Source organism: Ricinus communis, chromosome 4 (assembly GCF_019578655.1).
Source record: "Ricinus communis isolate WT05 ecotype wild-type chromosome 4, ASM1957865v1, whole genome shotgun sequence".
In the NCBI taxonomy this organism is placed as follows: Eukaryota; Viridiplantae; Streptophyta; class Magnoliopsida; order Malpighiales; family Euphorbiaceae; genus Ricinus; species Ricinus communis.
The window spans coordinates 28724935-28737776 of NC_063259.1; the positions used below are offsets into that span (position 1 = coordinate 28724935).

Consider the following 12842-nt stretch of genomic DNA (forward strand, 5'->3'; position numbering starts at 1 on the left):
TTTTTCCTCCTATTTTGTTTAAACATTAATTTTGGGTGGAGGCTATTTTTCCACTTTGTCCGACAGGGACGTTTTGCATGGATAAAATACACTCTTTCTATTTATTGATTAAAATAAATACTCCTCCTATTTTTCTTATTTGTTTTTTATTTATTTTATTAAGCATCTCAATTTGATGACTCTATTGATTCAAATATTATTAATGTATTAGAAGAAATATTGAATTATCCGCCTTTTATATTGATTCTATAGACATTTTAAATGATAAGGAACAAATATTTAACAATTAAAAAAAGTCTAAAGTGAGAAAAATAAATAAATAAAAATATAAGAATATCATGTTCTAGAATTAAGGTTATTAAATGCAAAAGAAAAAAAAAAAAAAAGGGCAAAAGCAAAAGCAAATAAATACAAAGACTTGTCTAAATGGGCTTGAACAGCAATAGTGACAGTAGAGAGCTGCTATAGTTAAAGCCCTTTAAATAGGGGAAAGTTTAAGAGAAGCCCACCAAGAAAACCCTAGTTACCCGCTTCATGCTCCTATAAATCAATCACATCCTCAGTCTCTCCATCATTAGCCACTATAGTCGCTTCGTTCCCTTCGCATGCATCTCTTTCTTCTTCTGTTTGAGAAAAATTATTTTCTGTCATTTCTTTTTTAAGTTAAGTTTGAAAAGCCAAACTGATTTTATTCCGAGAGAAGAGAGGATCGCAGTGATGACTCAGGAATTTCAAGCTCAACAGACCGGAATGCAGGCTTCTCTTCTTTATAGAGAATTTTGCGTGTCGACCTTCCCGCTGACCTGAGCGTTCTTCTCTATCTCATATATCAGTTTCGTTACATCTAATCGTTCTATTGATTTTGATATTTTTGTCTTGAAATTTTTGGCGGTTGAGATTACAATGAGGATTTTCAGCTCCCTCTTCTGATTTAAGGTTGAGGAAATTAGCTGGCAGAATCGAACCTATAATTTTTTAGCCACTACTGAGTAATCTCTATCTCCATTTTCAATTTCTTAAAATTATGAGTAATCTGAGTCAATTATTTTGGGAATTTAGGGTTTGCTATGAGGATTCACAGCTCCCTCTTCTGAGTTAATGAAGAGATTAGCTGGCAGAATCGAACCTATAACTTTGCTTTTGCCGCTACTGAGTAAACTCATTTCCCATCATTCTATCTATTTGGTCGATTTGTTGTATGTGTTGAATTAGAGGTGCATTTTGCGGATGGGGATGAAGCAATATTTAAATAATCCAACACTTGATCTGAGACTTTAATAGTCAAGTGATGTTAACATTATCACTTCTGAATCCGCTAATGGTTTTTCTTTAAAAATAAATTTAAGCCAAGATTTGAAATCGAGTAGTTCATTACAAGCCTTATTTTGAAATCACCAGTTTCCTGGTTCTACAAGCTGTGCATTTCCTAATGCCATGCATATCATATCATTAAGTTTACACCAATGGAAATTTTTATTTATTTGTATGTACGATACAAAATAAATGTAATTGCTTTGATAGAATCCTTTTAATCTGAATCTGAAAAGTCTCTAATCAGACCGATTCCCTAAATGCCTTCCTGGATATTAAAGAAGTCTCTAATCCGGAAGAAATCAAAGAATTTCTTGGGAATCCTACTAGATCCAAGTTTGATGGTACATATCGGGATCTAGTTCTAGACATCATTGAAGTTTTATGTTATAAATGATTCAGTGTAAAACTATTGATTCTAACTGAAAGATTCACAAATTTGTTTTGGCTATCCGTTTATTTGATTGTTGTGATCTTAGAATGTCCATTCATGTGGGTTCTTAAATCCCCAATAAGTGTTGTTCTTTCTCCTCTGGTGTCCGAATCATCAAATGATGAAACTTGGAATATCTTAGGACACCTTCCTACATAGCTTTAATAGCTATGGATGAGAATAGCGTTTCCGTTCTGATGATGATGATAACAACTTTCTAGTTGTCTGTTTTGTGTTTCTGTGGAAAATGATTTTTTTTTGCTTGGCTCCTCTTGTAATTGTGGGCTTGTTGCTGTTGGTTGTATGCACAATAGTTCGCAATGATGATTTTTAAAATTCAAGCTCAACAGACCGGATTACAAGCTTACTCTCTTTGGGAAGTTTGTATGTCGATAACCAGCACTGAGCGATCTATTAGCCGGCCAACATGCATATTATTTTCGATTCTGGTCGTCAATATATATTAGATCTTGCCTATTATTTTATACCGTTAAGTGGACTGTTTAGTGGGTAATTAGTTCTTCCTATAACGGCGTTATTGCTCTCTGCAATTCCTTGGGATCAGGCATAATGGAGCAACAAAATAATTCAATTTGGTTCGTAAATGTGGTATTCCTGCAGTTTTAAAAACAGGATGATAAATGTTTTCCTGGATCTGAAAATTTTAAAGTGGTCACTGGCAAACCTTAGGCGTTGCTAGTTGCTGATCTCATTGACAGAATTTTTAAATGTTGGGAATGTCAGTTTTCCGGAAAAATTTTAAATAAAAAAAATAGAATTGTGTTTATTTTTGTTTTTTCTTTTAGAATCAAAATAGAAAATATTTTTTTTTTATATTTTTAAAATTATAACTTAATTTTTTTAAAAAAAAATTGTTTTATAAAAAGCCATTTGAAAATAAAGAATTTTTATTTTATTTATTTCAAGTTTATTTTTTATATTTAAAATTTTACTTAAATAAAAAAAAATTAAAGTAAACATATTTTACAAATTTTTAATTAAAATGAGAAGTTTTTATTTTATTTAAAAATAAAAAAAAATGTAAAAAAAATTCTCTCCAAGTAAACATCCTAATGGAGTGAGTTGTATTTTATCCTTTTTACCATAATAGGAATCTCAACATAAGTGCTGGAGGTGAAGAGTGCGGTGGTAGTTTGGTTTGGCATCATAGCAAGCGTGAGTCTTTTCTGTGATTGAAGGTTAAGAGCAGTCAGTTTGGATAGCACGGGATGCTGGATGGGCGAGATTCCTAGTTTTGGAAAGGCATTCTGGAAGATGGATACCCCCCCAAAGCTTATAACTTTCTTGTGGAGAAGTTGAAATGTCCAAAACTATTAAAGAAGCTGGAATGTACTATCAGTTATTCTTTAGTGCTCCGAAATGAGGTCCCGAGATCAACTCAGTCAATAATAGATTTAGATTCAGTTAGGTGGCATAGTTAATTCAGATGCAGCATTTTCAGCAGTTTCGGAAAAGCAAAGTTATCTTCTGTGAGCAAAAACAGTGCTGTTATTGTGGTTGATGCAGGAACTAGGAACGCTATTTGTTCTTCCCCTCTTGTAGCAGAGACTGTTGCTCTCGGTGATGCATTCAGTTGGGCAAGCTATCTCTAATTTCCTAAGATAGCTTGTGAGATTTGATTCCTTGGTGGTGATCAATTTCAATTACTGCTCTTTTGTGTTTCTACTTAGACTGTGTAGGTTAGCAAATTTGCTTTCTAAGCATGATTCTTTCATATTAGTCCTTGTTGGATATGTATTAGTTTCGAGATTAACAGGAAAAGCCCCTCCTAATGGATGTTAACCTGATTCAATTCAATGAGTTTATCATTCTTGACAATAGAGAAAAAGAATCACAGCTCTCGATGGCAAACTTGTGAAGATTGTCTACTACTTCAATTCCGAGTTTGAAAAAAATGAGTTATATCATTAACTTTCTGTTGCGGTTTTTCCAATGATTATTGGGCCGTCGTTTTAAGAATTCTGGAACCTTTTAGGCAACGGGGGATATTGGATAGATGGGCAACTATGGAGTTTCAACAACTTTGTACGTTTTGGCTTATTTATTCGCTATTTTTGAAAAAGAAAATTAGAAATTTAGTGCTTCTCTGTGAAAAAAGTTATAAAAATTAATTAAAATTATTAAATTTTTATTCTAGGTAATTAGGCCATGTTACAGGTTTGGTTTTTCTTTTATGACCTTTAAATGTTAATAAAACCACATTGTATCTCGAATTGCTCTAGTTCTTCAGAAATAAAATAAATTTTACATTGATTGTTGGTGGCCAGATTGGTAAGATCAGAGTTTTCAATGGAAGACTACTCCGGTAGTTGATGAGATTAGACACCTTTATAATAGTCCCAAAACATTTTCTTTTGTTCGTAAATAGTGGCTAATTGTGCAGCTGTAAGTGATTGGACATCGCCAATAAACTCTTAGGCAGATGGTATTATCGATCGCACTATGTCATTAAATTAGCAATCGAGAAACATTTAGTTGCAGCCTCTTTAGATGGAGATTTTTCAAAGTTTTAGAACCTTGTTTGGAGAAAAAGTAGTATATTCATGAGGTAATGTTTTGAAACTTTTTAAACACCTCTAATATTCTTCAAATCTCAACCCATCAAATCAGTGTGCTGAGAAGGAGAAGGTGTAGTATTTGCAGTTGTATCAAAAAAGACTAACACATGCAGATCAAGACGGAGATGAAACAAACAGAACTGTAAGAAAAAGTTTATCTTCTCTGTATTTAGATAGACTTCAAGGCATTGCCCTCAAAAGATAGTTAAAAAAAGGTTCAACACAAGAAGGGCATCATTGTGTTGATTTTTTTTAAATGGAAGTTTTTCACTTGAGGCTAAAATCAAAAAGAAAAATATCTGAAAAACAAAAAAAAAAAGAAAAATTGTTGGACGGACCTTAGCACTATCAGTACTCCACTTAAAATCTTGCTTGCCACTTTGTCTAGGGAACTCTTAATGGTATGTATTTAGCTGCTAATTTTAGACATGTCTACAAATTTGATCATCAAAAAATATCTGAACCCACAATTGGATTATGCAAAATGGGGACTAGTTATGATAAAGGAAACCAACACAATTGCATTTGCACAAGATGATAAATTGATTATAGCAAGTGGCAGCTCCCACTCTATAATCAGAATATTCGTGCATATTTCATATTCCCTTTGATACGAGGCACACGGATGATTGCAAGGAGCATGCTTTTACTCTTTTTCTCAATCTACAATACGTGTGATATAAAATTCTTAGACCTATTGGGAGGCAGACTGCCTCATGCTTACCTAAACTTTATTACATTTTTTTACCTCAACATATAGATATAGTAAAGGTAATCCTAAAGACTAAAATTCTCTTTTAAAGAAACAATTTAAAAATTAATCATATAATATAAATATATTTGAAATTTAATTGAAATGGTAAAAATATTTATTTTTAAAAATTAATTTTTTTTTGTGAATAAACATAACAATATTACATAAGCAGGCAAGATCTTGTCAGAGTACATTAGGCTTAAGAATGATTAGGTAAGGAAATGCAAATTGCACCACTTGTTCCGTCAATCGCGCCAATCAAGAAAGAGAAAGAGAAGAACAAAAATAATAATTTTATAAATTGCAATTGCACATGTATTGGGCTAATACACTAGAGTGACCCGTTGAAGTTAGTGAGTTATGGTCCAACTTGAGACTGAGAGGGGGTCTAATTTGACACTTGCCAAAGCTGGATGCATGCTCACTGCCCCCACACGGTTTTGGGCTATTGAAATATCCATTTCGTCGTATCCTCGACGGCCCCTATAACGTTGCAATAGTGTGCATGCGATCCCAGTTACAGGTGGTGTACCTAAACTGTGTGCCCCCTAGATTCTGGACATGTCCAAACTTAAGTCAATATTTACATTTTCACAAAATCACAAGTTTTGAGGGATGTAAATTAGAGCATGCCCTCCATCTTTTTTGGACCTCCACATCCATCTATTCCATTCAAAATTCAAAACTAAATTTTTAAGTTAATAGATCCCTAATTGATAAAGTAAAGGAAACACTCTCTGCCAAACTAAGTTAATCCTGTCAGATATTTTTATAATTTTAATTTGTGGTCCTAAATGAATATGTGTTTGAGCTAAGATATCATCGCAAGTGCAAAACAGATATCACATTAGACAAATAGAGACTTAAAACAGGTACAAAATACCCCCCCGCTAAAATTGGAAAGCATGTACACGTGTCTGGTTTCACGTCGTATTCATGAAAGAATTAAATTTAGATTACTCCAGTACAAGAATGCAGATGTCAAAAAATCATATTTGCCACTATATCACGAAAGCAAGTAAAAAAAGGTTCTTTTTGCAACTGCCCAACAAATAAATCCATTATTACCTGCTGAGGTTAGGCTTTCACTATATTTTTGTGTCCATGCTTCTGTTGCCACTTGCCTCTGGTGGCATGGCCGGCCGGTTATAAAAGCTACTGCCACTAAATGGTTCATGGGTTTTGGACCTACTTTCTAATTCTTTTCGAATTTTCTGTTCCTCCAGTGTAGTTTTCCTGATTCATCCTGCTTCAGGATCAATCTTTAGATTTCGAGGGCAATTTCACGAAAAAATAAAGTCCCAAGTGTTTCCACCATCTTGACCAAGTTATTCAAGTCGTATTTATACTTTTTTCAGAGAAGAGCAAGTACCATTTATCCTCGGTTGAAACTATACATCATCAAATGTTACTAAATTATCTACCTTAAATATAAGGATATCATTGCTTAATTTATTATGATCTATTAGAAAAGAAAAATTCATTTATTCAAACTTAATTTTGAAATCAATTTTTTTAATAAGGAGTTTAGTTTTTGTTTCCTTACAAATTTAAATAATTCTTTTATCTTCCAAATACAATCAACTCCCTTATATTTATAGTGTTTGATCTTTAAATATATCAATTACTAAAGAATTAGAAGTAATTTTATAGAAGTTTTGATGATACTGGAAGCCGTATCTAACACAGATCAAGAATACGAAAAATGGAAAGTTGTGCTGCAAAACTGTTATTCATATTCTTTAACATTTAACTAAGAGGCAAAACCTTTAATTTTGGATAAGGAATGAAAGCAACTTTTCACAAAACCAATATATAATTAAAAGTACTTCCACTGCCGAATGATTGCACCCCGAATACATAGTGGATATTCACAAATGATACTGATAACCTTGAGGATTGAGATCGATCAGCTTAAAGTCCTAGAAGACCCTTCTTTCTTTCTTCATATGCTGTTCTTGTCTTGATGATGCTTTCCAGATTTAACCAAGCTAGCTAATTAATTACATTTTTTTTACTATTATTTATAAAGTTAAATCATGATAAGTGCAAGTGATGTGGTCACGAAGCAATTTACTGATCAGGAAATATTTTAGTTGTGAGGCGGTGGTGCAAATGTGGCAAAATGGCAGCAGCAGTGATTGCTGAGTTAAATTCTTGTGTCTACTGTCTCCACATGTGCACTATCGGAAAAGGAGAGTTTAAAACAATCACGAGTGGCCTCTTGTCAACATCAGAATCCACTATAAATACCCACCACTTTCATGCACCTCAAAATCATAACGTGCACTAACACAACTTTAGGTTTCCATCATAATCCTCTACTCTCTCACAGGCATAATTCAAAACCCAAGAATTTCAATAAAATAATGCAGCCCAGTTTCTTTTGTTTCACTCTCTTCTTTCTTTTCTTCATCACTGGAGTTACTGTTGGTGGCGCTGCTGTTGACAAGCTAGTGGCTTCTCCTGAAATGTCTACAGGGCCTAATAATGAGCAAGGCGACGGCTCCACTGGGGCTACTGGCTCTGGTCATGGCCCAAACTATGACTACAGTTGGGGCTGGGGGTCTAGTCCGGGTAGTGGATGGGGTTATGGTTCGGGTTCAGGTCGGTCGCCAAATGGGTTCGGTAGAGGTTTTGGATATGGGTTTGGGTCTGGAAGTGGGTCAGGTTCTGGATATGGTTATGGGTCAGGCAGTGGTGGTGCACATGGCGGTGGATATGGGGCTGGAAGTGGGTCTGGTGGCAGGGCTGGTGGAGAAAGTGGCGGTGGCAGTCACTCGCCAGCTGATTCTAAAGGGAAAAGAAACCATGGCTGATGAGATATGCGGTGTTTTAATGGATCAAAGTTTGAGGTTTATGTTTTAAATAGGGTCCAAGGTGTGTAAGCTGGCTAGCTATATTTGTTATATAGTTTGAGTTTGGCATATATATGCAGTTTTATTACTGTTTCTTTTCTTTTCCTTTTTCTTTTTAACAAAAGCTTTGCCTCTCTGTTACTTGCATTACTGCCATGATATGTATAATCAAAGCTCAAATATCAATATCGAACGAAACTCTGAAAAATTCTCAATTAGTGAATCTTAGAGGGCATATGAGAATAATAGAAAACTGAAGTAGGAGATGGGATCTTACTTCTGTTGCTTCAGTTTTTCTTCAGCAAATTTCGAGAACAAATATTGTTAACTATCTCTACACAAAAGGAAAAAAAGAAAAAAGAAAGGAAAAAGGTAATAGTCACACCTCTTCAAACCCCAAGCCTATATTTAGTGGCTAGAGACATTCAACTTTATCTTGTTCTATTTTTTAGCCTATTTAAGTAAATTATAACATAAATATTATAATTTGTACATTTTATGCTTTGAAATTATAATTTATAATAAAATTAAAAAATATATATCTTAGACAAATAGTATTAAAACTAACTAAAAAGAAATTAGATTTCTTAATTGAATTGTAAATTAAAAATATATTATTTTTGAGGAGGATGAAACTAGTACTATTTATTTCAGAGGGAGTGGAGAATTAAATGAAGCGGGTCGAAGTATATTTGTTAAGAGTGAAGAGGATGAAAATCAGAATTAACTAAAATTATGTTACAGTTAATAATAATCATTAAATGTGGGGAGGGAGGTGTTGAGACTTTTAAGAGCTATAGCCTTCAGTGATCACAAAGTAGATGCATCCCAAGATAATAGTAATATTAGAGCCAAAGTCATTCTAGGTCAGGCTGGGCACGAAATTGTTCCATCCGAAGTTTAATAGATTGCCCACTTCCAGTAGCGTGGTGGTGGTAGTACTGCCTCTCGCGAGTTCGTCGGCGAGATACGGCTCGAGTTCTCATAATCCTATATAATTTGTCTATACCTGGATACAGGTCCTCAAGAAAGTAGTTTTTTCAAACTCATTAAAGAATAGATTCAGGCTTTTTATGCTGGACCTAAAAAGGAAACGGAGTGTCCAAACCGAAGATATTCAGGCGGGGTAGACAGATTAACCGCATCCCTACACCGATGGACGAGTAAGACGGTGCATGACCCTGTCCATATTCAGTCCTCCTCGTTTGGACAGTCATGTACTTTGTTGCTTGGGTTAGGTTGCGTGAATTGGGGGCAAAGATCAAGAGTAGTGATGTTATGATGCTATAAATAGTTGCCAATGCATCACCAAACAGTCTTGGGGTAACTGGCAGGCGTTATATACATTAAATAAGAGATTTAATCACTCCAAAAGTGATATTGAGCAACTAACGGTACACATATATCTTTTCTTTGTTTTCTCGTTCTTTGACAATAAAAATATCATAAAGTCGAACCTCTATAAATTAATATTTGATAAATTAATAATTTTGACTAAATAACAATTTCTTTCGGTCCCGACTTGGACCAATAAGATAAAATAATAATTTCGCTAAATTTATAAGATAATAATTTTTAAAAAATTTCTTAAGGTTCATTGAAAATATAAAATAATAATTTATTAAATAATATAAAAATTACATTTATTGTATAAATTTATAAAATAAGACACTTTTTAGATAATTTCTATTTTAAAATTTTATTATTTCCTAAAATATATATCTATAGTCAATTATTTCTTCTTTGCAAGTGAACTAAATTCAATTTCATCTTTAACTTTTTGTAAACCACATTTGGTATATTTTTCTCATGTTGAAGCAAGTAATTGTTCAAGATCTCCACCGCAAGAAAAGCCTCTTTTGGAGAAATATGTGGTAAAACATTACTATCATTTGGATCTTGATCGTCATTAGCTGACAAACCTATTACTTCTTCAATAATTTCTTCATCTCTTGGTGATTCCATTAAAGCTTTATTTATACTAAGATAATTTAAAATCTATTCAATGTTCATGGCATTTTTATAGTGCGTATTAGAAATAACTTCTTCAAGTCCATGAATCCCTTTAACGTCACTAATTTTTTATTCTAGATGCATACCTTTCTCGGATCGAATTTTGCAATAGTTGTTGTCTTTACATCAATATTTCAATCAGCATTAATAAAATTGATAGCATCTAGCACGTTAATTTTTTCAGGATTTATTGCTCACATCTCGTAGCCTTCCAAAATGCTAGAATAAAAACGATGCCGAAAATAAACCTTAAGTGTTCAAATAATTCCAGCATCATACAGTTGAATTTTTGATGTTGTATTTAGAGGCAAAAAGAATAATTCAATATTTCTCAAGCCTTCAATAACCTTGGGATGGGCTGAAAAATTGTCTATGATAAGCAGCACATTTTTACCGGTCATTTTATTGTCAAACCAACGAATAAATTCTTGAAAAAGTAATCCAGTCATCCATGCTTTCTTGTTGGCTCGATAATGACAATTAAGATTGCCAATATTCACATTTTTAAAGCATTTGGGATTAGCAAACTTACCAATAATCCACACAGATACTTTATCTGAACCATCCCCATTGCAACAAACAACAATAGTAAGTCTTTCCTTGTCCTTTTTCCGTCTTTCTAATTGCTTCGTTGCTAGTGAATAATCAGCTTGCAAACAATAAAGTAATATAAATATCCTTCCAATGAAACTTTTCCAATTTAGCTTGAATTTCACGTAAAGCATCTTCAATATTCTCCATGACAACTGAATCATTTTCACCGAACTTCCTATAAGACTTAATCATATGTCTTGCCTTGAACAACTCTAGCCAACTACTTAAGAAGTTAAAGTCTAAATCTGCATCACCATACATTTTTTTGTAGAAACTCTTTTGCTTTAGTTTGAATAATTTCTCCGGTCATGTTTACTTTCTCTTGATATTGGAGAAACCACTCATACAATACATTTTCTAATTCGGGATACTTGGCTGATTTGTGCCTTTTAACATTACTATTTGTTATTTTTTCTGACAAATATTATGCTGACCTTTTTAAAGTATTTAATATTGTTCCTTGGCTAAAGAAGAGACTAAATTTTTGTTGAATCCATTGTTGCAAATCTTTTTTACTTGAAGAGGAATGCTCATTTTTGTACTTACATAATGCTTTTCGCATCTCATATGTTAGTGTAGATTTTTTTACACTTTTCAAATGAGAAACCATGGAGGAGAAGATAAATATAAATTTTTATATTTTGATATATGAAATTAAAGTGTATATTTCTATTTATAAATATTTTATTGTGCACTTGAAACACTTCATATTCTAATGTATGTATATGTGATTGCATTTTAAACCACATCATTCCCAAAATTAGCTCTGATACAATGCATCATCATCCATCATGCGTCTAGAATATCAAAGATAATTTCTAAATTCTTTAATTCCTTCATTAATTTTATATAAATTTAATAGAAAATGATGTATAAAATATTAATTTATTGATAAATTAATAACTTTTATAAGATAATAATTTTTTTCTAATCCTAAGATTATTATTTTATAGAAGTTCTATTGTATTTAATAGAAAATCCTCCCTAAAGAGAGCTAGAAGCCGCATGGAAGGGGTAGCAAGCAACCCATGACATCCAAAGGGAGTTCGATAGTAACTACCTAATCCGTCGTTTGAATGTATAGCAAGCCCAATTGTGAACTATGGGCTACTTTAATTAGCTACGATAAAACGAGTTAAAGGCATAGCAATCCAAGTATAATTTCAGTCTATTGGGTAATAAATGACTATTCACCCATGAAATTTTCCAAATTAAATTATTGAGTCCTTCACTTTTCAATATTATGCTAGTTTTTTCTTAGTTTGTAATAATATATTAAATCCTATCAGTTTTTCCTTCTTTTTTATTTGTTCTAGTACGTTGAAATAAAAAGCAAGATAATCAATAATGTTGCATTAGGTATTTCATTTTTTTTATCAAACAATTTATTTTAGTGTTAATGCTACAACAATTAGTATACTTTATACTAGAAAAGGATCAAAAGATTTTCTTTTTAAAAAAAAAACATAAGAATTTATGTAATCTTCATAAATATAAGGGCAAGAGATTAATGTCAAAAAAATGTACATGAGGCAACATATTCCTCGTGCTATGTAATTTTTAGATTTTTTTATACCTAAGCTGATAACTTACTATAAAAAAATCTCAAAAAAAAAAAAAAAACTCAGTAAAATATTAATAGACTCTAACGACATCTTCCATCACTAATTAGTTAATTATAGAATTGCGATGGAATGACAACAGAATTAGGATGATGAAAATTATTGCCATTTAACAACGAATTTACAATGAAAATTTAACAACAGATAAATTTCATCATAAAATGTAGATCCAATTTTTGACATTAATTTGAATCACGGGATAGCAAGAAAAATTAGCGATAAATAACTTTCAAAGTTAAAATTGATGCATAATAGGCGCTAATCTATTGATAAATAATGATGGATTAATCTTCAATCGTTAATTCAACAAAATTTACGCATAATAGGCTCTAATCCCTCATTTTTCTTATTTCCTAATTTGTTAGATTTAACTATGAACATTAAACAACATTAGATCATATGACCTCCAAATTAAAAAAAATTGCCAATAGCTCTTTATATTTAACAAAATAATGGATTATATCACCCTTCGATAAAATTGATAACTTAAGCCTAATTAATTATGATAATCTTAAAAGTAAGTAAAACACCATATAATGCTAAACGTTTAGGCATTTAGAACAATAATTAAGTAAAATGATCTCCATTGACATCAAATGAATACACCAAATGACAACTCATAAAACTCAAAAACTTCAACATCCATTATCAGACACATAAGTATTTAACTAACTTTCC

The 12842-nt window shown here is 32.3% G+C and overlaps 1 protein-coding gene, 1 long non-coding RNA gene and 6 other non-coding genes across 8 annotated transcripts; all 8 read left to right on the plus strand.

Annotated features, from left to right (window-relative positions):
- The first annotated feature begins 90 nt into the window (after window positions 1-90).
- On the plus strand, window positions 91-3676 carry LOC125369719. The gene is made up of 2 exons (XR_007215405.1): window positions 91-2340; window positions 2856-3676. It is a non-coding gene; the product is annotated as an uncharacterized LOC125369719 (long non-coding RNA).
- On the plus strand, window positions 708-813 carry LOC112536597. Its single transcript, XR_003080588.1, has one exon. It is a non-coding gene; the product is annotated as a small nucleolar RNA Z107/R87 (small nucleolar RNA).
- Window positions 894-993, plus strand: LOC112536591. Its single transcript, XR_003080582.1, has one exon. It is a non-coding gene; the product is annotated as a small nucleolar RNA R30/Z108 (small nucleolar RNA).
- Window positions 1058-1157, plus strand: LOC112536603. The gene has a single exon (XR_003080591.1). It is a non-coding gene; the product is annotated as a small nucleolar RNA R30/Z108 (small nucleolar RNA).
- LOC112536599 lies at window positions 1225-1316 on the plus strand. The gene has a single exon (XR_003080590.1). It is a non-coding gene; the product is annotated as a small nucleolar RNA snoR31 (small nucleolar RNA).
- LOC112536596 lies at window positions 1855-1949 on the plus strand. The gene has a single exon (XR_003080587.1). It is a non-coding gene; the product is annotated as a small nucleolar RNA snoR31/Z110/Z27 (small nucleolar RNA).
- On the plus strand, window positions 2058-2156 carry LOC112536598. Its single transcript, XR_003080589.1, has one exon. It is a non-coding gene; the product is annotated as a small nucleolar RNA Z107/R87 (small nucleolar RNA).
- A 3656-nt stretch (window positions 3677-7332) lies between the features above and the next one.
- On the plus strand, window positions 7333-8153 carry LOC8289677 (putative glycine-rich cell wall structural protein 1). The gene has a single exon (XM_002510984.4). The coding sequence runs from the start codon at window positions 7342-7344 to the stop codon at window positions 7894-7896; it is 555 nt and encodes a 184-aa protein (XP_002511030.3). The 5' UTR covers window positions 7333-7341; the 3' UTR covers window positions 7897-8153.
- The last annotated feature ends 4689 nt before the right edge of the window (window positions 8154-12842 follow it).